Here is a 22,657-nt window from a genome sequence, read left to right on the forward strand (position 1 = left end):
GAAGAACAAAGCCCTAGCTGCAGAAACTGTCAAAACAGTTTTTCAGAACCCCCTGTCTCCCCAGATTTTCTTATTGGTTGTTACAGCCTGTAGTCACAGACCATGTGCTGGGGAAAAGGTGCTGCAGCCTGCTTCAGCTCCATGAAAGAGTAGCTGGATCTAAGGTTATTTTCTGATTCAAGCCACCAGTCAGTTGCAACACCAAGATCTTTTGGTTGCCAGTCAGACTAAGCCTTTTCCACCTTCCTACCAGTTTTCCTTAGTGCCTGTCCAATTGTCTTGCCCCTAAGGTATGAGAACATGGGGAGTTCAGTAAACCCTTCATGGCAGGTTAACCTGCATGAAGGTGGAAAAGGAGGGCACACTGAAGGGCCATGAAAAATGTCATCAATGCCAGTGGTGCAAGTCTACACTTGAAGGTCCTCAATGGACTGATCCGCAGTCGGGTTATGTGGTTAGGACAAGGACCAATACCAATTGCAAGACTCCTAGGGTTGTTTACATAATAGTTTGCCCATGCGATCTGGTATAAGTGGGGCATACCAAGAGGGCGATCAATATCCGCTTAAATGAGCACAAGTCACGGATCAACACTGCAGCCTTACAAGCCCCTATAGTCCAACACTGGATTGACGAGGGTCATGGGGTTCAACATCTTAAATGGAGAGTTATTGACTATATAGATGTGGCAGAGCAGGAAGGGGAGTGGGAGGGGAGACTTAATACATTAGAATAGCGTTGGATTTACAGTTTGAACACTGTGGTCCCGAATGGATTAAACAATGAGCTCGAGTGGGCTTCATTAACATAATAGCTGGGCCCAGGGATTTTATCCTCCACATCAACCTTTGAACTAGTAAATGTAGTCATATATCTTTAAAGTTTAAGGGTAGGCGCTCCGGCGTCTGACGTCATTGCCCCTGGATTTTTGGGATGTCGACGTCGGGGGTAGGAGTGTATACAATAGATTAAGAGCGGCACCGCCATTTCGTTTCTGACGCAATGGTCTGGTTGAATAGCTGAGGGAACACGAGGGATAATTAAGCCTAGATTAAGCCTAGGTGGAGAATGTAAATGCTAGAGTGTATGGTGTATCAAGGAAACTTAAGTTTTTTTATCTTTATAGGGAGTGGGAACCTTGATAAAGGCCTTTTGATCGCACGGGCGAAATATGTTGGTGAATGGTGAATTTACCCCCCCTGAATAGCGTCTTGCAAAAGCTAAGTACTTTTAGCATTTACACTAAATTATTTCTTTAAAAGAGTTTAAATAATGCATACTGGATCCAATGACAAGTGGGAGCATAAAGCCCAGCACAATGAGATAGTTTGAGTGCGTGGTGGCCTGCTGAGGACCAGTGAAAATAATGATTAAATATTATACTGTTGAATGAAGTACGGCAAAAGGAGAAGGGAGACACAAAACCTCAGCTGGCACCTTAAGTGCCCTGAAGGATGCTATTAATGCCTAACAGTCTGAAGATCCTGCTCCACAAATCTTCAACAGGCTGGCTGCATAGATCCCCAATTGATTAACCTGCCAGCTGTAGACTAAAGTCTGCTTCTCTCTGAACAGGCATAGTAGTTCCATAAGTCGCGTAAAAACCGCAAACCACCAACACCCTCCCTCCCCCTCCGAAAAACACTGCAAAATAATAAAGAAATAAAAGGAGCAGATCAGCACAACACCTTCATGCTCGTCTGCAGCAAGAAGAGCTGAAGGGGGCAGCAGAGACTGAGGAGAAGTAGGAGGAGCTGAAAAGCTGTGATTGACATTTTTTGTAGAATGATCACAAGCCCTTGTGGTTCAGCATACCATCCCTACTGCACTGGAAATAGATTGATAGCTGGTTTCATATTAGATTACAGAATTCAAACTGAAAAACTCCTTAAAATGGTTAATGAAAACACATGGGGTTATGAAGGGGATAATGTTATAACTGCTTGTACAAGTAAGAACATGCATACTTTTCTCTTTCCAGAGCTTCTCATATTTTCAAAGTGAAAATACCCAGATATTTCCACTTTGAAAACTAGCCCAAAAAATGTATGCACTTATCTATCTTTGGCCTACACAAATTTTCAGGGTTAATCGTCATACATATGTTTGAAATTTACAAGTTCAGTGGTACCTTGGTTTACGAGCATAATTCGTTCCAGAAGCATGCTCGTAAACCAAAATACTGGTATATCAAAGCGAGTTTCTCTATAGGAACTAAGGGAAACTCGCTTGATTCGTTCCCACCCACCCCCATCCCCTGAGGCCAGCGGCACTACCCTATCCCCCTCCCAAGAACTGGCATTGCTCCCTCCGCTCATGAAGGCCCCCCCCCCCGCGTGATCCGCCATCCCTCCGCTCGTTCCCCCCCCACGATCTGGCACCCTCCGCTCGCGTCGCACCCTCAACCCGCCGCGATCCGGCATCAAAAAGGCACCCACCCACCCAGTCACATTTCTTACCCCCCATTTCCCCATTTTGCACTGGCACCAACGCACAGGACATGCCAGTGCCCGAAGATCTGCCTCCTTCGCGCTGGGCCTTGAGCATCTGCGCATGCTCAAGGCCTTCGTGTTCCCGTTCTCTCCAAGATGCTCAAGGCCCAGCGCGAATGAGGCAGATCTTCGGGCGGCACCAGCATGTCCTGTGCATTGGTGCCGGTGCCAAATGGGGGGTAAGAAATGTGATTTGCCTTTTTGATGCCGGATCGCAGCGGGGAGGGGGTGCGATGTGAGCAGAGGGTGCCAGATCTCGGGGGGGGGGGGGCAGGGTGCCTGATTGCGGGGAGGGGGCGCGCTCTTAAATCAAGGCACGCTCGGTTTCCAAGGTGCCGATTTTGCGAATGTTTTGCTCGTCTTGCAAAACACTCGCAAACCGAGGTACCACTGTATGCACAGAAGTGCAAACTCCTTCTCCTGGAACTTCTCTGCAAGTGTACAGTAGCTATGGTTGCAGAATGTTACTCTCTTAGGGCCCAATTCTATATATGAAGCCTAAAATATTGATGCCGACTAGAATGGCGCTTAGTGTGATTCTACAAGGTACACATACCATTTATAGAATCACACTGAATTCCAGTACATCACATAGCTTTTAGGTGCATCCATTTAGGCCACCTAAAACCGGGCCTAAATGCCTGTGCCTAAGTTGTGCATGGATCAAGCATATGCTATAACAATGCGCAATAACTTTTTACACCCCCTTTTCAAATTCACTCAAAACTACTGCATACCTTTTGCAGAATCGCACTTTCCAAGTTGTGTATGTAACTTAATTAGTGCCAATTTGCCTCAATTATGAGGTGTTAATTGGCAATTATTAGCACCAATTAGGCCAATTAATCAAGTTGTGCACACAAATCTGATATGCACTGATTTGCACGCACAACTTAAGGCGTCATATACAGAATTTGAGGGATATTGAGAAAACAATTTGATAAAAGCTCATTTTTGCATACAAATAATTTTTAACTATAAACAATCATCCTTGAATTCAAATAGATATTATGAGGGGATGCTGAAAAGTTCTCAGCCCAACCAGTTTCCTAAATTCTGAGCATTATTTTGCCACTGTAGCTGAAAAGAATGTTATTTAATTTTGCAAAGTGCTAATTTGCAGAATCATAATGCTTTGACTTTATTGCATATCATTGATTGAACCATGTCAACAAAAAGTGTGGAACTCTGAGCCTTCATGAAGTTCCTATTTCTGCAGAAGAAAACTCCAAAGGAAAATCCATGAATGTATGATGTAAACACTGAGTGGCAAATGCCCATCCTACTCCACAGAGAAGTGGTGTGCAAACTTTCAGCGTGGAGATTTCGAGACCAAAGATAAAGCAAGGGCTGGGAGGCCTCAAATGTTGTCAACTCCTGAAATTGTTGACCATGTCCATGACCTGATTTTGGAAGATCAGTGAATAACGGCTAAAACAATTGCTGAGACACTACAGATATCCAGGGAATGTGTTCAGTGTATAATCCATGAGCAGCTGGGTATGCAGAAGCTGTCAGCTAAGTGAGTGCTCAAAAGAGTGCTGACGAGAAATGACGTTGAGTGGACACTTCCAAGTTGATTTTGCAGCATTTTCAGTGAGCAGATGCCAACTTTATGGAATGACTAGCAACTGTTGATGAAACATGGTTACACCACTATGATCCTGACATAAAACAACAGTCCGTGCAATGGCGACACTCAGGTTCTCCAAGGCCAAGGAAATTCAAAACCCTCAGCAGGAAAGGTTATGGCCAGTGTTTTAGAATCAGGAAGGTGCTTGTAATGACTGACCATCTTCCAAGGGGCCAAATAGTTCATGCAGAAATACTACTGTAATTTACAATGCTGATTAAAGGAGGCATTGAAAGAAAAAAGGAGAGGGAAGCTGTGGAAAGGAGTTCTCTTTTTCAAGACAAGGTACTTGCTCACAAAGCTAGCAAAATGATAGATGCTTTTGACACAGATAGATGCTTTTGACAAATACAAAAGTACATAGACCATCCACCCTACTCACCAGATCTTGCTCCATCTGGCTATTTTCTGTTTCTAAATCTTAAAGAGAGTTTGAAAGGGCAACAATTTTCAAGTGGTTCAGAGGTGATTGCAGCAGCAGAGTACTATTTCAGTGACCAGAGTATTTGTTGGAAAGGTTACATAAACTTCAAACACGATGTGCTAAGTGTGTTGAATTTAGGGGTAAATATGTGGAATAACTTGCAAGTTTCATGGTTCCACATCATTCCCATATTAATCGGGCTGAGAACTTTTCAGTATCTCCTCATAGTTGCCCTTTACCTGGAAAAAAACAAATCCTACAGCATATATCAGGCAATTACTATAACCTAATACAGTGTTCTCCCCAGAAATTTTTTCCAGCCGGGTGGCATGAAAAAATAGCCGGGTGGGGCAGGGCGGGGAAATCTGGTAGTGGAGAAAATTAAATGTATACTATTTTTATTAGTTAATTATTATTATTTTCCAATGCTCGATACGACTTCCTTTTTTAAGGTTTGACACTTGTGCCAGAATATTTTTACTAAATCTAAAAAGTATCCAATTCTAGAAGTGAATAATTAGATATTCACCCTCTTTCAAATGGTATAGAGGTTTAAAAAAGGGAAATGCGTTAATGAAGTCATTAGGTTCAATCTAACCATTTAAACAACATTAAAACAACATTAAAAAAAAGATAAATATAGCTCATCCAGTCATACAAGAAATGGCTGTACAACACCTCTAATAATGTTTTGATCACTAGGTTCCTTCCTGAGGTCTCACTGAGGATATAAAATAGATGCTATCCCCACTTCCAGACCTCTTCCACATAATTTAGGGAGAGGTGTTACTGAGCCTTGAAGGGCACCTGTGTGATTGATCTTTATCTGCTTCTTTTTTATTTTGCTATAGTGCAAAGTAAGAGATAGGGCAAAACAATATAGGTAAAGATGCAGGTAATAATTAGCAATGTATTAAAAATATTTTATTTTTATTTGCTTATAATGTCATTTGAAAGCTGCTTGATGATAATACAACTTTAATTTAATTCTTTATAATGTGTGTGTCTGTGTGTTGGGGGGGGACAACACCTACGTCAACAGTAAAATTAGAACAGGGTCATTAAATCCAGTGGTGTACCTAGTATATATGACAACCAGTGCTAATTATTTTTTTAACAACCCCCTCCTCTATATAAAAAAAGATATTTTTAGTAATAATCCATGAGTCACACAATAAGGGTGCATCTAGGAAAAGGCAGCATCTTAAACACTGCAGTGAGCACTAGAACACCAACACACGCATTGGAAAACTAAACAAACCAGCTCCTACAGTCAATTGATCCTGTAGTCGATGCTAACAGAAAGCCATGTCCTTTTCATACACACAGAAAACAGATACACCCTCGCCCAATATGGAATAATCACAAACTAAAAATAGAAATATGTAGTCAAAAGTTAAACTGAACCAAGAAACCAGACTCTGCATACAATGCAACACCACAGAAACAGTGACACATGTAAGAACATAAGAAGTTGCCTCCACTGGGTCAGACCAGAGGTCCATCTCGCTCAGCGGTCCGCTCCCACGGCGGCCCATCAGGTATGTGACCTGTGAAGTGATTTTAGACCTCTTCTATAACCTACCTCAAGTTTTATCTGTACCCCTCTATCCCCTTATCCTCCAGGAACCTATCCAAACCCTCCTTGAACCCCTGTACAGAGTTCTGGCCTATCACTTCCTCCGGAAGCGCGTTCCATGTGTCCACCACCCTCTGGGTAAAAAAGAACCTCCTAGCATTTGTTCTGAACCTGTCCCCCTTCAATTTCTCCGAGTGACCCCTAGTGTTTGTGGCTCCCCTCAGTTTGAAGAATCTGTCCTTATTTACTTTCTCTATGCCCTTTAGGATTTTGAAGGTTTCTATCATGTCCCCTCTAAGTCTCCTCTTCTCCAGGGAGAACAGCCCCAGCATTTTTAACCTGTCAGCGTATGAAAAATTTTCCATACCTTTTATTAGTTTAGTCGCCCTCCTCTGCACTCCCTCTAGTACCGCCATGTCTTTCTTGAGGTACGGTGACCAGTATTGGACACAGTACTCCAGGTGCGGGCGCACCATTGCGCGATACAGCGTCATGATGACTTCCTTCGTCCTGGTTGTAATACCTTTTTTGATGATGCCCAGCATTCTGTTTGCTTTCTTTGAGGCTGTTGCACACTGCGCCGATGGTTTCAGTGATGTATCGACCATCACCCCCAGGTCCCTTTCAAGGTTACTTACACCTAGCAGTGTTCCCCCCATTTTGTAGCTGAACATCGGGTTCTTTTTTCCTACATGCATGACCTTGCATTTCTCTACGTTAAAACTCATTTGCCACTTTTTTGCCCAGTCTTCCAGTCTCGTTAGGTCCCTTTGCAGCTCTTCACAGTCTTCCGTGTTTCTAACCCTGCTGCAGAGTTTGGTGTCATCAGCAAATTTGATAACCTCACATTTTGTCCCCGTCTCCAGATCGTTGATAAATATATTGAACAGTAGAGGTCCCAGCACCGACCCCTGTGGAACTCCGCTCGTGACCCATTTCCAGTCTGAGTATTGGCCCTTTACTCCAACCCTCTGTTTCCTGCCCGCTAACCAGTGTTTGATCCATCGGTGGATATCCCCTTGCACCCCGTGGTTCCACAGCTTTTTAAGTAGCCGTTCGTGAGGTACCTTGTCGAAAGCTTTTTGGAAGTCAAGGTAGATGATGTCTATGGATTCCCCCTTATCCATCTGGTTGTTTATTCCCTCAAAGAAGTACAGCAAGTTCGTGAGGCATGACCTTCCCTGGCAGAAGCCATGCTGGCTCGCCTTCAGTTGTCCATTGTTTTCTATGTGTTCGCAAATTGTGTCTTTTACCATTGCTTCCATCATCTTTCCCGGAACCGAGGTCAAGCTCACAGGCCTGTAGTTTCCCGGGTCACCCCTTGATCCCTTCTTAAAGATGGGCGTGACATTTGCTATTTTCCAGTCCTCTGGGATCTCCCCAGTTTTTAGGGAGAGGTTACATATTTGGCGAAGTGTCTCTGCTATTTCGTTTCTCAGTTCTTTTATTACCCTTGTCCCCTAATACTGTGCAAAATATAAAGACAGTACAGTGGTGCCTCACACAACGAACTTAATTGGTTCCAGGAGCAAGTTTGTTATGCGAAACGTTCGTTATGTGAAACGCGTTTTCCCATAAGAATACATGTAAAAAAAAATAATTCGTTCTGCAGCATAAAATATGCTAAGATGACATAAAAAAAGATAAATTTTTGGTTATTATTTTTATTTAGATACATCTAAAAACATAATTGTTTTTTAAAACAACACACATTTTTTAAATTTAAAGACAGACTAAGTAGAGTCTAATTTTACAGTGAGAGAGGGCAGAGTCTCAGCGGCAAAAACTGGGACTTAACTGTTCATTTTTTTTTTTTTTATACCGTGTTTCCCCGATGATAAGGCAGGGCCATCAAATAAGACAGCCCCCCCTTTTTAGAAAAAAATGTAAAATAAGGCACCCCCCCGCAAATAAGCCACCCACCGATACCTGCGCTTACCCGAATCGGGTGGTACGGTGGGTGACTCCGTGTGGTCCCTGGCACCCCCGACACGATCGGGGCAAGAGGGAGCCCAAGCCTCTTGCCCCCCGACTCCCCGACACGATCGGGGCAAGAGGGAGCCCAAGCCCTCTTGCCCCCCCGACTCCCCGACACGATCGGGGCAAGAGGGAGCCCAAGCCCTCTTGCCCCCCCCCGACTCCCCGACACGAGCGGGGCAAGAGGGAGCCCAAGCCCTCTTGCCCCCCGACTCCCCGACACGATCGGGGCAAGAGGGAGCCCAAGCCCTCTTGCCCCCCCGACTCCCCGACACGATCGGGGCAAGAGGGAGCCCAAGCCCTCTTGCCCCCCCGACTCCCCGACACGATCGGGGCAAGAGGGAGCCCAAGCCCTCTTGCCCCCCCGACTCCCCGACACGATCGGGGCAAGAGGGAGCCCAAGCCCTCTTGCCCCGCCGATTCCCCAACTCCCCGACAATATCGGGCCAGGAGGGAGCCCAAGTCCTCCTGGCCACGGCGACCCCCTAACCCCACCCTGCACTACATTACGGGCAGGAGGGATCCAGGCCCTCCTGCCCTCGACGCAAACCCCCCCTCCCCCCAACGACCGCCCCCCCCAAGAACCTCCGACCGCCCCCCCAGCCGACCCGCGACCCCCCTGGCCGACCCCCACGACACCCCCAACCCCCTTCCCCGTACCTTTCTGTAGTTGGCCGGACAGACGGGAGCCAAACCCGCCTGTCCGGCAGGCAGCCAACGACGGAATGAGGCCGGATTGGCCCATCCGTCCCAAAGCTCCGCCTACTGGTGGGGCCTAAGGCGCCTGGGCCAATCAGAATAGGCCCGGGAGCCTTAGGTCCCTCCTGGGGGCAGGGCCTGAGGCACATGGTCGGGTTGGGCCCATGTGCCTCAGGCCCCGCCCCCAGGAGGGACCTAAGGCTCCCGGGCCTATTCTGATTGGCCCAGGCGCCTTAGGCCCCACCAGTAGGCGGAGCTTTGGGACGGATGGGCCAATCCGGCCTCATTCCGTCGTTGGCTGCCTGCCGGACAGGCGGGTTTGGCTCCCGTCTGTCCGGCCAACTACAGAAAGGTACGGGGAAGGGGGTTGGGGGTGTCGTGGGGGTCGGCCAGGGGGGTCGCGGGTCGGCTGGGGGGCGGTCGGAGGTTCTTGGGGGGGGGCGGTCGTTGGGGGGAGGGGGGGTTTGCGTCGAGGGCAGGAGGGCCTGGGATCCCTCCTGCCCGTAATGTAGTGCAGGGTGGGGTTAGGGGGTCGCCGTGGCCAGGAGGACTTGGGCTCCCTCCTTGCCCGATCGTGTCGGGGAGTCGGGGGGGGGCAAGAGGGCTTGGGCTCCCTCTTGCCCCGATCGTGTCGGGGAGTCGGGGGGCAAGAGGGCTTGAGCTCCCTCTTGCCCCGATCGTGTCGGGGAGTCGGGGGGGCAAGAGGGCTTGGGCTCCCTCTTGCCCCGATCGTGTCGGGGAGTCGGGGGGGCAAGAGGGCTTGAGCTCCCTCTTGCCCCGATCGTGTCGGGGAGTCGGGGGGGGCAAGAGGGCTTGGGCTCCCTCTTGCCCCGATCGTGTCGGGGAGTCGGGGGGGCAAGAGGGCTTGGGCTCCCTCTTGCCCCGATCGTGTCGGGGAGTCGGGGGGGCAAGAGGGAGCCAGGCGGAGAGAGGGCAGTTAAGCGCAGTGCCTGCGCGGAAGGATGCAGCTCGGGCGACTTCGTTGTGTGAAACGAAGTTCGTTGTACGAATCAAGACATAAAGTTCGTTGTGCGCAGCGTTCGCTGTGCGAGGCGTCCGTTATGCGAGGCACCACTGTAGATGTAAATTTGAAAAAAAACTTCTACATAACAGTCACCACTTTACAAATTAACAAATAGAAATAAAACAAATAATGAGAAATATGAAAATACCATTTTATTGGACTAATCCGTTTTTCAATTAGCTTTCAGAGGCCAAATCTTTCTTCAAGACAGTACAGTAAACAGCTGTTATGGTATCCTGTCCTGATCTGAGGAAAGGGGTTTAGTCCCCCCAAAATTGCCTTATTTCCATTTCCTATTGATAAATTTTAATCAATACAGTTACAATACTACTTGATTCTACGTAAAGCAAAAAAAATATTTTTTTTTCTACCTTTTGTCGTTTCTGCTTTAGTCATCTTCTCTTCACTCTCTTCTTTCTATTCAGCATTTGTCCTCGCTCCCTTCCAGGCAACATCTGTCCTCTCTCTTTGCCCCTTCCACCCAGCCTCTACCCTCTCTCTACCCCTTCCATCTACTGTCCACCCTATCTCTGCCCCTTTCATCCACTGTCCACCCTTTCTGCCTTTTCCATCCAGTGTCTGCTCTCTTTCTGTTCCATATGGTATCTTCCCTCTTTCTATGTCTCTTCAGTAAACTCTATATCCTGTGCCCTTTCTCTCCTTTGTACATGATTTATTTCAGCTTCAACCCCTCTCCATTTTTTGTCTCCACCCTTCCCCTATGCTCTGGCATCTCTCTCTTCTCCTTTTCTTCCTTGCCACTCCACCCCATGGTCTGACATCTCTATCTCCTTCCCTTCTCTCCCCCCCCTCTCCAGTATCTGCCTCTCTCTTTCTCTCCGTCTTTCTTCTGTGAGATCATGTTGATCTTGAACACTGAATAATTCTTCCATATTCCCCATATCACTGAACTGTAGTCTGGTCCAGCAGACTGCTTTGGCACTATTACATGCATCAGCTTTCCACACAGAATGCCACAAGTCTCTATTTCTTGTGCTGTGTTTACATCTGCCAGCAGCAGAAACTTGTGAGACAGATCCCTTGGCAATACTACACTTCGGAGCCCTTTGACTATCTGGTTCTGTATGGCTGCAGGCTTTAAAGCTCTGTTTACTGGAGGAGACTGTCCAGCATACATAGTTGCATCACTCTTAGGGATCTGATCAGAGATTACATTAGACCAGGTGGTATTTTTAGGCATGGAAAAACAGGACATGTTCTCCTCAATCTGCTCAGATGCCCTTTAATGTTCGTCTGATCTCGGGCTAAATCTTGCCTCCTGAGCTAATCTTCAAAGGAGAGCGGAGTGAGAGCCATATCGGCAGTGACATCCGTTTTGGGCCGCATGTTGTGCAGGGCTGGACTAAGGCAAGTTGTAAGCTTCCTTCCATCGCTGATCTATCTTCCATAAGTCAGCAACGGAGGGAAGCTTACAACTCGCTGCTCTTGCTTGTTTTGGGCCTTCCTCGTTGCCGAGTCCTGCCTTTACGGAAACAGAAAGTAGGCAGGACCCGGCAGCGAGGAAAGCCCGAAGCAAGCAAGAGCAAGTTGTAAGCTGACCTGTCTCCTATAGCGAACCCATGCTCCGGGGCGTGTGCATGCCGACTTCCCTTCTCTTCCCCCTTCGGGACATGACTTCCGGTTTCGGAGGGAAGCGGCATGCACGTTAGAGCCCCACCGGGAAGCATGGGTTCAAGTCGCTTGCTGGCGTTAAAAACTAAAAAAAAAAAAAAAAAGTCAGGCTCTTGCGATTCAGGCTGTGCCGAGTCAGCCCGGTAAATCTCCAAGCCGGTGAAAAGTTTTTTTTTAAAATGTTGAGCAGAAGGCGGCAGCAGCAGCAGGATTGCGATCGAGATTACAGCTGGGCGCTCATCTAAATTAGCTGGGCGGAGCGCCCGGCTGAAAGGCCCTGGGGAGAACACTGCTAATATATTAATAACTAAACCAACTGTGATCGAACAGGCAAATCCATATCCCAGTTTCACTGTAAATGAAAATTACTTGTAAAGATGTTCTCTCCAGTGGCTCCTCATTCTTTTCTAGGTATCCCCAACTAGTCAGGTTATCAGGTTATTCACAATGAATATTTATGTGATAGATTTAAATGTGCTATATTCATTTTATTCAAATTTCACATATACATTTCTTGAGGATATCCTGATTGGCTAGGGGTTCCCCACATCAGGGTTTGGAATCCACTGTTTTACCCTATAGAACTTACATGGTAATCATATAGGAAAGCACATCCAAATCAAATCTTACATGTAGATTACATATAGAATATCCTATTTCTATTTCTCTGTATTCCCTGCTTAAATGTTGCTTTTTGCCTCAAAAAGACAGCCTAAAGTTGTCCATAGCAAAAAAAAACAATATACATTTTGCTAATGTGTTTTCTTATCAGTATTTCAAATGCCATTTGGTCAGTTCACAAACTTCATATTTAAGATTCACAAAAGTTTTATAATGATTAAGATTGGCCTGGGTATATATAGAAGCTTCTTACCCCAATCAGTCCCATCCCCTGAACTTCTTGCTTCTCCAGCTCCTTCTCCATCTTCTGCTGTCACCAAAAAATCAAATTCTTTCAGAGCTTCTTCAGTATCAGGATCATCAGTAAGGTCAGCAGCTAGACCCTCATTGCCAATCTGTAAATGAAAGAGTGTCACTTCAGGCACAAGAACTCAAAAAATAAAGTTGCTTACCTATGTGTATTCCATGGACAGCAGGACAGGTCACAAGTGAGTCATATTTTCTGATGGTACCAATGATGGGCTTTTTCTAGATAATTCTAGAAGCTTGGCAGTCTGATGCTCCTTGATGGTAAAATAACCTTTGTTATTTTACTGGCTTTACCATTGTTTGTAGTGTACACCCAATGCACACCACAAACCATGATAAAGCATTTACATTGGGGGGGGTTGTTTTGTTTTCTTTGCAAATCATTTCTAGCATTTACATTGTAATGAGCTGCTTTGTATGAATGTGTTTAAAAAAACATACATACATACATAAATATTACTATTTACCCCATAATGAATTAACTAATGTCACGTCAACCTGAATTAGTACACTTTATGTCACGTTCAAGTAACAAAGGTTATTGCCCCAACACAACTTGGTATCGTCTCCCTCAGACAAACAGCAAGCGTGGACCAAATGAAGCCTATCCATCAGGAGCAAGTATCTAAAATATAATGGAAAGTAAATGCATGGCCTGAACCCAAAACTGACATGACCTAGGAGTCCTCCTAGGGAAACAGTCAGCAAGTCAATAAAACACTCATCAACGCCTCAGTCTCTCAGCAAAGTGGCTTTTGAGAATCATGGAACTTCTCAAACCTTGGATATGAGACCTTATGACTGTGCTTCCACTAAACTAGGAGTTACAAATTTACAGTTGCCTCAGATGGTTTCTTTTTTAGAATCACAAAACATTTCCCCTGGTAAAGATATGGACTCTGATATATCCTTAAGAAACATATGGTCATATGTATCTCAAACTGAATCCATGTTAAAGGGTCTCAATTGTACTCCTTCACCAAGGTTGCTGCAGAGAAAATTGGAGAACTGGACCTGAAACCAAGTCAGTTTGAAAGATATCTTTCGTCATTAGAGGCTCAGATTAAAACTTTGAATGTCACTGGGCAGTCTGGAATCAAGAACTGTCTTGTGCTTCACAGGATATTAGAACAGATGAAAAATCAATCTAGGGCTAAAATCCTACATCTCTTATTTCCAGAAATATTGCTTAGACAATATTTTTTTGATATTCTGAAGCTTCCAAATTCTAAAGAAATTAATATCTCAAATTGACTTTACCTTACTACAAATGTGATTCAGTTAGTAAGGGTTGATGGGACTGCTGATATTTGAGCAGCATTTTTGGAAGCTACTCAATAATATTTCTAAAAGAGCCACACTGCTTGTAACTTTTATATCTACTTAGATAAGTTTATGAAAGCTTATTTTCAGTATAAAGATCATTTGTTTGTGGCCAAAAAATTCAACTTTTTCAAGATGTGGCTTGTACCACTCAATTGAGATATGTCCACTATCAATAGGTGAAACTTTTTATGAAATTTCCATGTAAATGTTTAGTCACTTTTGATGGGCCAAGTTATGTGTTTTCTGAGGCACATCAATTGGAGGGATTTATTGCTCATAAAGGTATGTTGATTTCAGGTTAAAGTTTTATAGTATTTTTTCCTCACTTTCTTTTTATTGTTATAAATTTTACAATCACATCAAAAAATCAATGATAAAGAAATATCAGCAAAGAATTATAATTGTAAATTTCAAAGGAAAAATATCTAAACAATCAGTGCACAATTTTTAGGAAATATGGATTCAAAACATTAGAAATACAAATATAAGAATCAAGGGAAAAAAAGAATAATATTTCTCAGGAAGACTTTCCTCCCATATCCCTATCTCAGCCTGCTTACTAACAGTGATTGTCTAATTCAGAAGGATTAGACAGTAACTTTTAACTCCTCTCCAGCTACAATGAAGGCAATAGCTGTTTAGGGTCAAAATAATTATAAGAAACCCCCTTTAAAAGGATCACACAAACAATGAAATCTCAAAACAAAATTGCTCCCTCCCCCACCCCCCCGATTAACCACTTTTGGTCTAAAACCCAAGAATGCCTGGTGCCTTTTCTGTGTATCTTGTGAAAGATCAGGAAATATACTTATAGATGATCCCATAAACTGCTGATTTATATTACAAAAGTATAAACGTAAGATGATATTGCGATCTAGTTCAAAGGCAAATGTAACAATTAAGAGCCAGTCTCTGAATTATTTTCTCCAAAGAAGATTCAAGGAAATCAGTTAAATCAACTGCTGGATCATTCCTTTTGGAGTTCTCAGACTCCCCAGTATTCCTCCTATCAAGACAATGAGCTCTAACAATTGGAGGAAAAGCTTCTTCTGGAATCTTAAGAATCTTCTTAAAATATCTTTTTGCTAAATTCAATGAAGATATCAATGGGGACTTAGGAAAATTTTTTAAAACATAGATTATTTCTCCTCGACTGGTTTCCCAAATACTCCAGCTTCCTATGAACCAAATTCTTATCTTTTACTAAAGCCACTCCTAAACTCTGTACTTCTTCACATTTCTGTTCAAGGGAAGTTACTTTCTCCAATTGTTGAATCATCCCCTGAGACTGAGATGCAATTTTTCTGAAAGTATTTTAAATTGACTTTCCATCTTATTCACATTCCATTAAAAAAAGAGGAATTCAAGTTCTATATGGCCTCCAAAGAACATCTAAGGAAGTGTTCTCAAACTCATGGCCCAGGGGCCCCATGCAGCCCGCCAGATAATATTTTGAGGCCCTCGATATGTTTATCATAATCACAAAAGTAAAATAAAACAGTTTTTTGATCATATGTCTCTTTAGCTATAAATTACAATATTATTATTAAGACTTAGCCAAAAGGAAAGATTTATAAACTATAAAGAGTTTTACCTCATGCAAAACTGTCATTTCTTTAATAAGACATTAACTATTTTTTTCTACCTACAAATCCAAAATGTGGCCCAGCAAAGGATTTGAGTTTGAGACCACTGATCTAAGGTTACCACAGCTGGTTTCTCCGTTCTCACCACTCCAAAGTTATCAGGAAGGCCTTTCTCCCCAATTATAGATGGTACAGTACCTTGTGGAACAGAAATCTTTGTTGTTAATGCTCATAAAAGGGACAAATCCAATGGAGTTAAGTTCCTGGAAAGCAAGAAAGAGGATGCGATTTTTCCTGTACTCTTTCATTGCTGCTCACTCTCCAGTGGTACCCTTCCAGGCTGTGGAGGCACCATGTGACTCTCGGGACTTAATGAAATGCTGTTTCCACTGCCGCTGCTTGCCGAGGCCTGCTGTATTGAAATGGAAGAGGCAGAAGGCGTGGGTCATACTAACATGCGAAAATCATCCAAAGTCATCTGTCTGGTCGGTGGCACTTGGCGAGTAGCCAGGATTCAAACTTTAGCCATTCCCTTCCTCTTACCTATGATCCAGGTAAAAGAAAAACTAACCGACAGACTTAGCCTACAATGGTCTGCACAGAATGGTCCAAGCAGTTTTCCTATTCAGGCGCCATCTTGGATCTCAGTTAAATTGCAGTTTTATAGTATTTTTGTTTTCTTTTCTTAGTTTTATTCTTTTCTTTAGTACAGTAGGGGGAATCAAGAGGTATAAATAAATAATTGCACATGAAGTTAGGATTGAATAATCCTCTGGTTTCTTTAATGACATTGCTTTTTCGTTATCTCCATTCCCTCCCAGTAATGTGAACTAATTCATATGGTTAGTTTTCTGAAAGTTTCTTTTGGTGGTTTGTTATTTTTTCTTGAATTTCCTATTTCACTTGTATAATAGCGATTTGTAACCTTTAAAAACAAATTTTTTTAAAGTCCCTTATGAGAGACTCCAGAGAAAATTAAAAAGCCATGGGGACAGGAGGCAATCTTTTGTTATGGATTAGGAACTGGTTAATGGATAGAAAACAGAAGGTACAGTTAAATGGCCATTTTTCTCTGTGGAGGAGGATGACTAGTGGAGTGCCGTGGGGATTTGTACTGGGACTGGTGCAATTTAACATATTTATAAATGATCTGGAAATCAGTATGACAAGAGGTGATTACATTTATAGATGATTGAAACTATTCAAAGTTGTTAAAACACATGTGGACTGTGAAAATTGCAAGAAGACCTTAGGAAATTGGAAGCCAGGGCATCCAAATGGAAGATGAAACTTAATCTGGACAAATACACATTGGGAAGAATAATCCAAATCATAGTTATTTGATGCTAGGGTCCCACCTTAGGAATCAGAACCCTAGAAAAAGATCTAAGAGTCATTGTAGTCAATATGTTGAAACATTCTGCCCAATGTATGATGGCAGCCAAAAAAGCAAACAGAATGCTAGAATTATTAGGAAAGGGATGGTAAATATGATCAAGAATATTGTAATGCCTTTGTAATGCTCTGAGGTGCATCCAGTTGCTATATCTCAAAGGAGATTTTGCAGAATTAGAAAAGGGTCAAAGGGCGATCAAAATGATAAAGGGGATGAAACTCCTCTTATATGAGGAAGGTTCTAAAGAGGTTAGGGCTCTTCAGCTTGGAAAAAAAAAAGAGATGAGAAAGATCTTTAAAATCTTAAGCGGTATAGAATGGGTAAAAGCAAATCAAGTTTTTACTCTTTCAAAAAGTATAAGAACTAGGGGATGCTCAATGACATTGCATGGTAATACTTTTACAAAAAATAGGAGGAAATATTTTATCATTCATTGAATAGTTAAAGCTCTAGAACTCGTTCCTAAAGGATGTGGTTACAGCGGTTAGCATATTTGGGTTTAAAAAAAGATTTGGACAAGTTCCTGGAAAAAAGGTTCATAGTCTGCTATTAAGATAGACATAGGGGAGACCACTGCTTGCCCTATTTGGGATTCTGCCAGGTGCTTGTGACCTGGATTGGCCATTACTGGATGATACTGGGCCATCGGTCTGTCTCAGGATGACATACGGTACTTACTAACTGCAATATGGAATGGTCTACCTCCTCAAACTGCATTGTGTTTATCTCTTCAGATCTTTCACAAAACCTTAAAACCCACTATGTTTCGTTACTTTTTAGGCTATAGCTTCAATGAATGTTAATGGATCTTTCTTTGTGATCTAATTATGTAAACTGAATTGAGCTCCTATTTTTAGGAGATGATTTGGTATATAACACTAAGAATTAGATTAAATTATTCTTATATTCCTAGAGGTAGTAAAAGATGTGTGTACAGGATGCCCTCCTTTCTAATCTAGGAGGAATGCGGCCAAGCCTAATTTGCTTATGTCCTTATCTTCAATTCGAACTGAGGAATCTTCATGTCCAGAGGAGAAACTAACAAAACACTCAAGAGGTGCAGAAAGTGAGCATCATGAACAACTGACTAAGGGGTCCTTATATCAAGCTGCGGTAGGGGCTTAACGTGTGTAATACCGCGCACTAAACCGCCTGCTGCGCTAACCGCTAACGCCTGCATTGAGCAGGCGTTAGTTTTTTAGCCGGCCGCGGGGTTTAGCGCGTGATGAAATGTCCAACGCGCTAATCCCGCTAGCGCGGCTTGATAAAAGGACCCCTAAATTTTTTGTAGAAATGCCCAGACTATGGACAAGTTTCCAAAGAAATTTCCTGCAAAAGAAAATATTTCAAATTCTGTAAAAAATAAAATAAAAAAGTGAAAACCTTAAGTTAATTTACGGAGAGGGTGGTGGATGCCTAGAATGCGCTCCCAAGAGAGGTGGAGAGGAAAACGGTGACTGAGTTCAAAGAAGCATGGGATGAACACAGAGGATCTAGAATCAGAAAATAATATTAAATATTGAACTAAGGCCAGTACTGGGCAGACTTGCACGGTCTGTGTCTCTATATGGTCGTTTGGGGGAGGATGGGCTGGAGAGGGCTTCAATGGCTGGGAGGGTTTAGATGGGATGGAGTAGATTTTAACGGAGATTTCGGCAGTTGGAACCCAAGCACTGTACCAGGTAGAGCTTTGGATTCTTGCCCAGAAATAGCTAACAAGAAAAAAATTTTAAAAATGTAATTTGAATCAGGTTGGGCAGACTTGATAGACCATTCGGGTCTTTATCTGCTGTCATCTACTATGTTACTATGTTTTGGTATAATGATAATTACCATTTCTTGGGAATAAGATTAATGATGGGAAAGGAGAGCTGTTTATTACTGAGATCCAATTTTAATGTGAGCCATTGGTGGAATATCAAGTGGAATGGATAAGTCAAAGCAATGAATTAAGAATCAAAGGAGCCTTGTAACTTTGGACACTCCACTTAAATATCAGGTACAAACTTATGAGTACAGAATAAGCTCCTTGGAGACAAGACAATTTTGACTCTACATGAACATAACTTGCTTTTGTCTATTAATGAAAATACATAAAATAAATAAAGAAAAATTACTCAAAGCTGTTAAAAAACACATGCAGATTGTGAAAAATTGTAGACAGACTTTAGGAAATTGGAAGACCGAGTGTCGAAATGGCAAATGAAATTTAATGTGGACAAATGCAAAGTGATGCACTGGGAAGAATAACCTGAATCACAGTTACCAGATGCTAGGGTCCACCTTGGGGATTAGCGCCCAAGAAAAGGATCTGGGTGTCATTGTAGACAATACGATGAAACCTTCTGCCCAATGTGTGGCAGCAACCAAAAAAGCAAACAAGATGCTAGGAATTGTTTAAAAAGGGATGGTTAACAAGACTAAGAATGTTATAATGCCTCTGCATTGCTCCATGATGCAACCTCACCTTGAGTATAGCGTTCAATTCTGGTCATCTTATCTCAAGAAAGATATAGCGGAATTAGAAAAGGTTCAAAGAAGAGCAAAAAAGATGATAAAAAAGATGGAACTCCTCTTATATGAGGAAAGACTAAAAAGGTGAGGGCTCTTCAGCTTGGAAAAGAGATGGCTGAGGGGAGGTGTTACTATTCAGGAGGACAATTGGACTTTTAAAGGGAAAAAACCCCATTGCTAAAGACTTCTATAGCTGTTTCAACTAAAGAGAATAAAGGATATTACTGGTATCTTAGCCCTGTTAGAATAAAACATATGTTTCCAGGAAGCTCCTCTACCTGTTGAAGGGATTGTACTGCATTGGGCACTGTGGGTTACATCTGGTGGACTTGTCCAAAGGTCCAGGTCTATTGGAGAGCAGTGCAAACTAGACTACAAAATGGATTGGCTGTTCTGTTCAATAGCACCCAGCAATGTTTCTTTTTGGTAAAAAGCCTTTGGGCCTTACTCACTAGCAACATTTGTTGGTTTATCATGTCTTAAGCACAGTGAGACTTGACATGTCACTGGAAATTACGAATAGTACCTTCCTTGGTGTAATGAATTCTCAAGTTGTAGTATATCTGTGACAAAGAAATTTTTGGTTGCACTCAAGAAACAGACATTTCCCAAATGATAGGGCATACGATCACACTTTTTATCTGCAAAATTTTATTATAGGTGTTTCTCATGAAAATGTTTTTAAAAATGAATAGAATAGAAGTTATTGCTTGTGGTCTTTCACTATTCTTAACACTTGCATTTGATTAAGAGTCACTGTGTGTATTCTTTTCTGTTTCTTGGGATCAGAAAATAATTGAAGTATGTGCCCTTCTATTTCTGTTTATTGAATATCTTGCTGGTTTGTATTTATATTTGTGTTTGAATATTCAATAAACTACTTCTAAAAAATTTTTTTTTAATACTTGAAGTAAAATCCCCACCCTCTGCTCCTTTAAAAGCACATCCAAATGATGAAACTTTGACCATGAAGCTCTTGCTAGGTAATCTGGTAGATTTTTCCATTAAGTATACTTTGTATTCATTCCATATTATGCTAAAAATCTGAGGTTAACTTGGGCAATGGCTTGCATAAAATATTAGCATTTCTCCAATAGGAAGGTTATCTAGTGTGAACAAAGGAATACCGGTATCTCCTCATTTAATCAAAACCACATCCTAGATTTTGACTGGGGAGATAGCTGTGGTATTTGGGAGTTTCTACTCCGAGACAAAAGTAAGGCCCTTATTGCTGTTCATGGAGCTCTGGGGGCCAGAGATAAGGTGTATTTTCAAAGCACTTAGATACACAATGTTCCATAAAGTACAATGGCACTTTATGTGTTTTGAAAATGAGCTTCAATATTTCTTTAGTGGACAGAAGTGATTTCTTAGTGTCCTACTAGAGTACATAAAGTGCAAAGAAGTTTAGAAGTGGCTGCAGAGAGCTTTAAGCATAGAGCAATGGCCTTTAACCTGATCTATTGCTTCTTTAGGCCTTACTGCTGAAGAAAATTTTCCTTGCAGGGCATATCAGTTAGATTTTTCTGTACTTCATATTTGAGGTCCAAGACAGATATCTATGGCAGAAGCTTTCAATTTCATCTCAAAATCATCAAAGTTGATCTGATTGTCTTGTCTCTGCTTTTAGCTGCTAGTGTGCTAAAATTCTCACATTTATTGAGGGAGAAATTGTGGTAAGCTATGCAAAACACAAGATCTATTTCATATATGCTAGCTCACAAAGAGCTGATAAAAAGTTATATAAGAAGAAACCACAGCATTTTGCATTTTTTCCCTCCCACAACAGTCCAGAATACAATTGTCCCTCCCAGTGGGCACTAAGCAATGGGTTTTCATCCTCTTGGCCTTTGAGGATGGATTCACCTATCAATGACTGGTGATAGCCTGAAACTGAGTGGCAGCAGGTTTAGGATAAATGTCAGGAAGTTCTGTTTCACTCAGCGAGTGGTGGGTGCTTGGAATGCACTCCCGGAGGAGGTTGTGGCGGAGACTACGGTACTGGGATTCAAGCGCAAGTTGGATGCACACCTTCTTGCATATCATATTGAGGGATACAGTAAAGTCGGGTCTCCAAAAAGGAGTACCTAATTGGGCCACCGCGTGTGCGGAGCACCGGACTAGATGGACCTCGGTCTGATCCAGTGAGGGCGTTTCTTATGTTCTTATGTTAAGTAACCGTTGTTTTTGAATCTGGAGGCCTTCTGGATTCTGTACACGAAGTCTACCTTCTTATTTACAGTTTGTATGGTGGAGGGTGCATTTCTGTCCTGGGCTCAACCTTCTCCTCATACTGAAATATAATGGTCTCCACTTCATTAGTATAGGGATCTTTTGGACGTAAAGGATGCAAGGGGAGACCAGCAGATACCTCCTCCTCAGATAAGCACTCCTTAATTTGAGGCATGAATTGCAGGACTGCTCTATGTAGAGAAATACACTTTAAGACATCATAGAAGCATAAGAGATCCTAAAGACAGATGGAGGTCACCTCACTTGATCCACTGGAAAAGCAGAGTTACTCACCTGTAGCATGTATTATCAGAGGAATGCAGGAAGATATTCTCAAATATGTGCAACAACTTCCACAGAGCCCCATTACAAACAGTCAAAAAGTGTACTGTCACTAAGTCTTTTGAAGACCGCCCGTACCATGCATGCGTTGGTGCCTTCCCATTTATAGTCTACTTGCGGGACTATCATGTCAGAAACAAAGCTAAGAAGCTAGTTAGGGGAGGTGGGGGGTTGTTAGAATATCTGCTTGCTGTCTTTGGATAACACCTGCTACAGATGAATAACTATGTTTCCTCCAAGGACAAGTAGACAGCATATTCTCACATATGGGACTCCCTAACTGCTAGGATCATACTTCTGGGAAGAGGATTATTGACAAATACCATAAGCCTAGCTAAATGAAAAGGGTTAAAGGAAAACTGGCATCTAAAAAACTGGCATCTAAGTGGAGAACACATTTTGTAGAACTGCTTGGCCGAACTATCGATATGAACTGATGAGCAGATGCTTTACAGATGTCTTCCCCATTTCAGTGGGAGTGGAACATTTCAGTGGGAGTGGAGTTGAGCTACTGAAGTTACCATTGCTCAAACATTATGAGCAGTGACAGTTTTCAAGTATCAGCCCAGCCCGAGGGTAGCAAAAGGAGAGACAAACCATATGGAGATGGTTCTCTTAGTGACAGGAGCTCCAAGTCTTTTAGGATAAAATAACAGTTGAATAGAAGTTCTGCAAAGCTTGGTCCGATCCAAATACTAAGCCAGAGCACGTTTACAGTACAATGTGTGGAGTGCAGCTTCATCAGGGGAGAATATTCCAAGAATATGGTCTTGGAAAAAAGACAGGCAGCAGTATAGACTGGTTGAGATAAAATTCCGAGACGACCTTCGGTATGAACTTGGGATGAGTGCGAAGAACCACCCTATCGTGG

General features: G+C 42.8%; 1 protein-coding gene across 4 annotated transcripts in view; it reads right to left on the reverse strand.

The window, feature by feature from the left end:
* Positions 1-22,657, reverse strand: part of STRN3 (striatin 3) — a 317,039-nt gene that overhangs the window by 143,811 nt on the left and 150,571 nt on the right. For all 4 annotated transcript variants that reach the window (XM_033950963.1, XM_033950965.1, XM_033950962.1 and 1 more), the window contains one exon: positions 12,335-12,476. In XM_033950963.1, coding sequence (XP_033806854.1) covers positions 12,335-12,476 — 142 coding nt within the window. The remainder of the gene's footprint in view (positions 1-12,334; positions 12,477-22,657) is intronic.

Source organism: Geotrypetes seraphini, chromosome 7 (assembly GCF_902459505.1).
Source record: "Geotrypetes seraphini chromosome 7, aGeoSer1.1, whole genome shotgun sequence".
Taxonomy (NCBI): domain Eukaryota; kingdom Metazoa; phylum Chordata; class Amphibia; order Gymnophiona; family Dermophiidae; genus Geotrypetes; species Geotrypetes seraphini.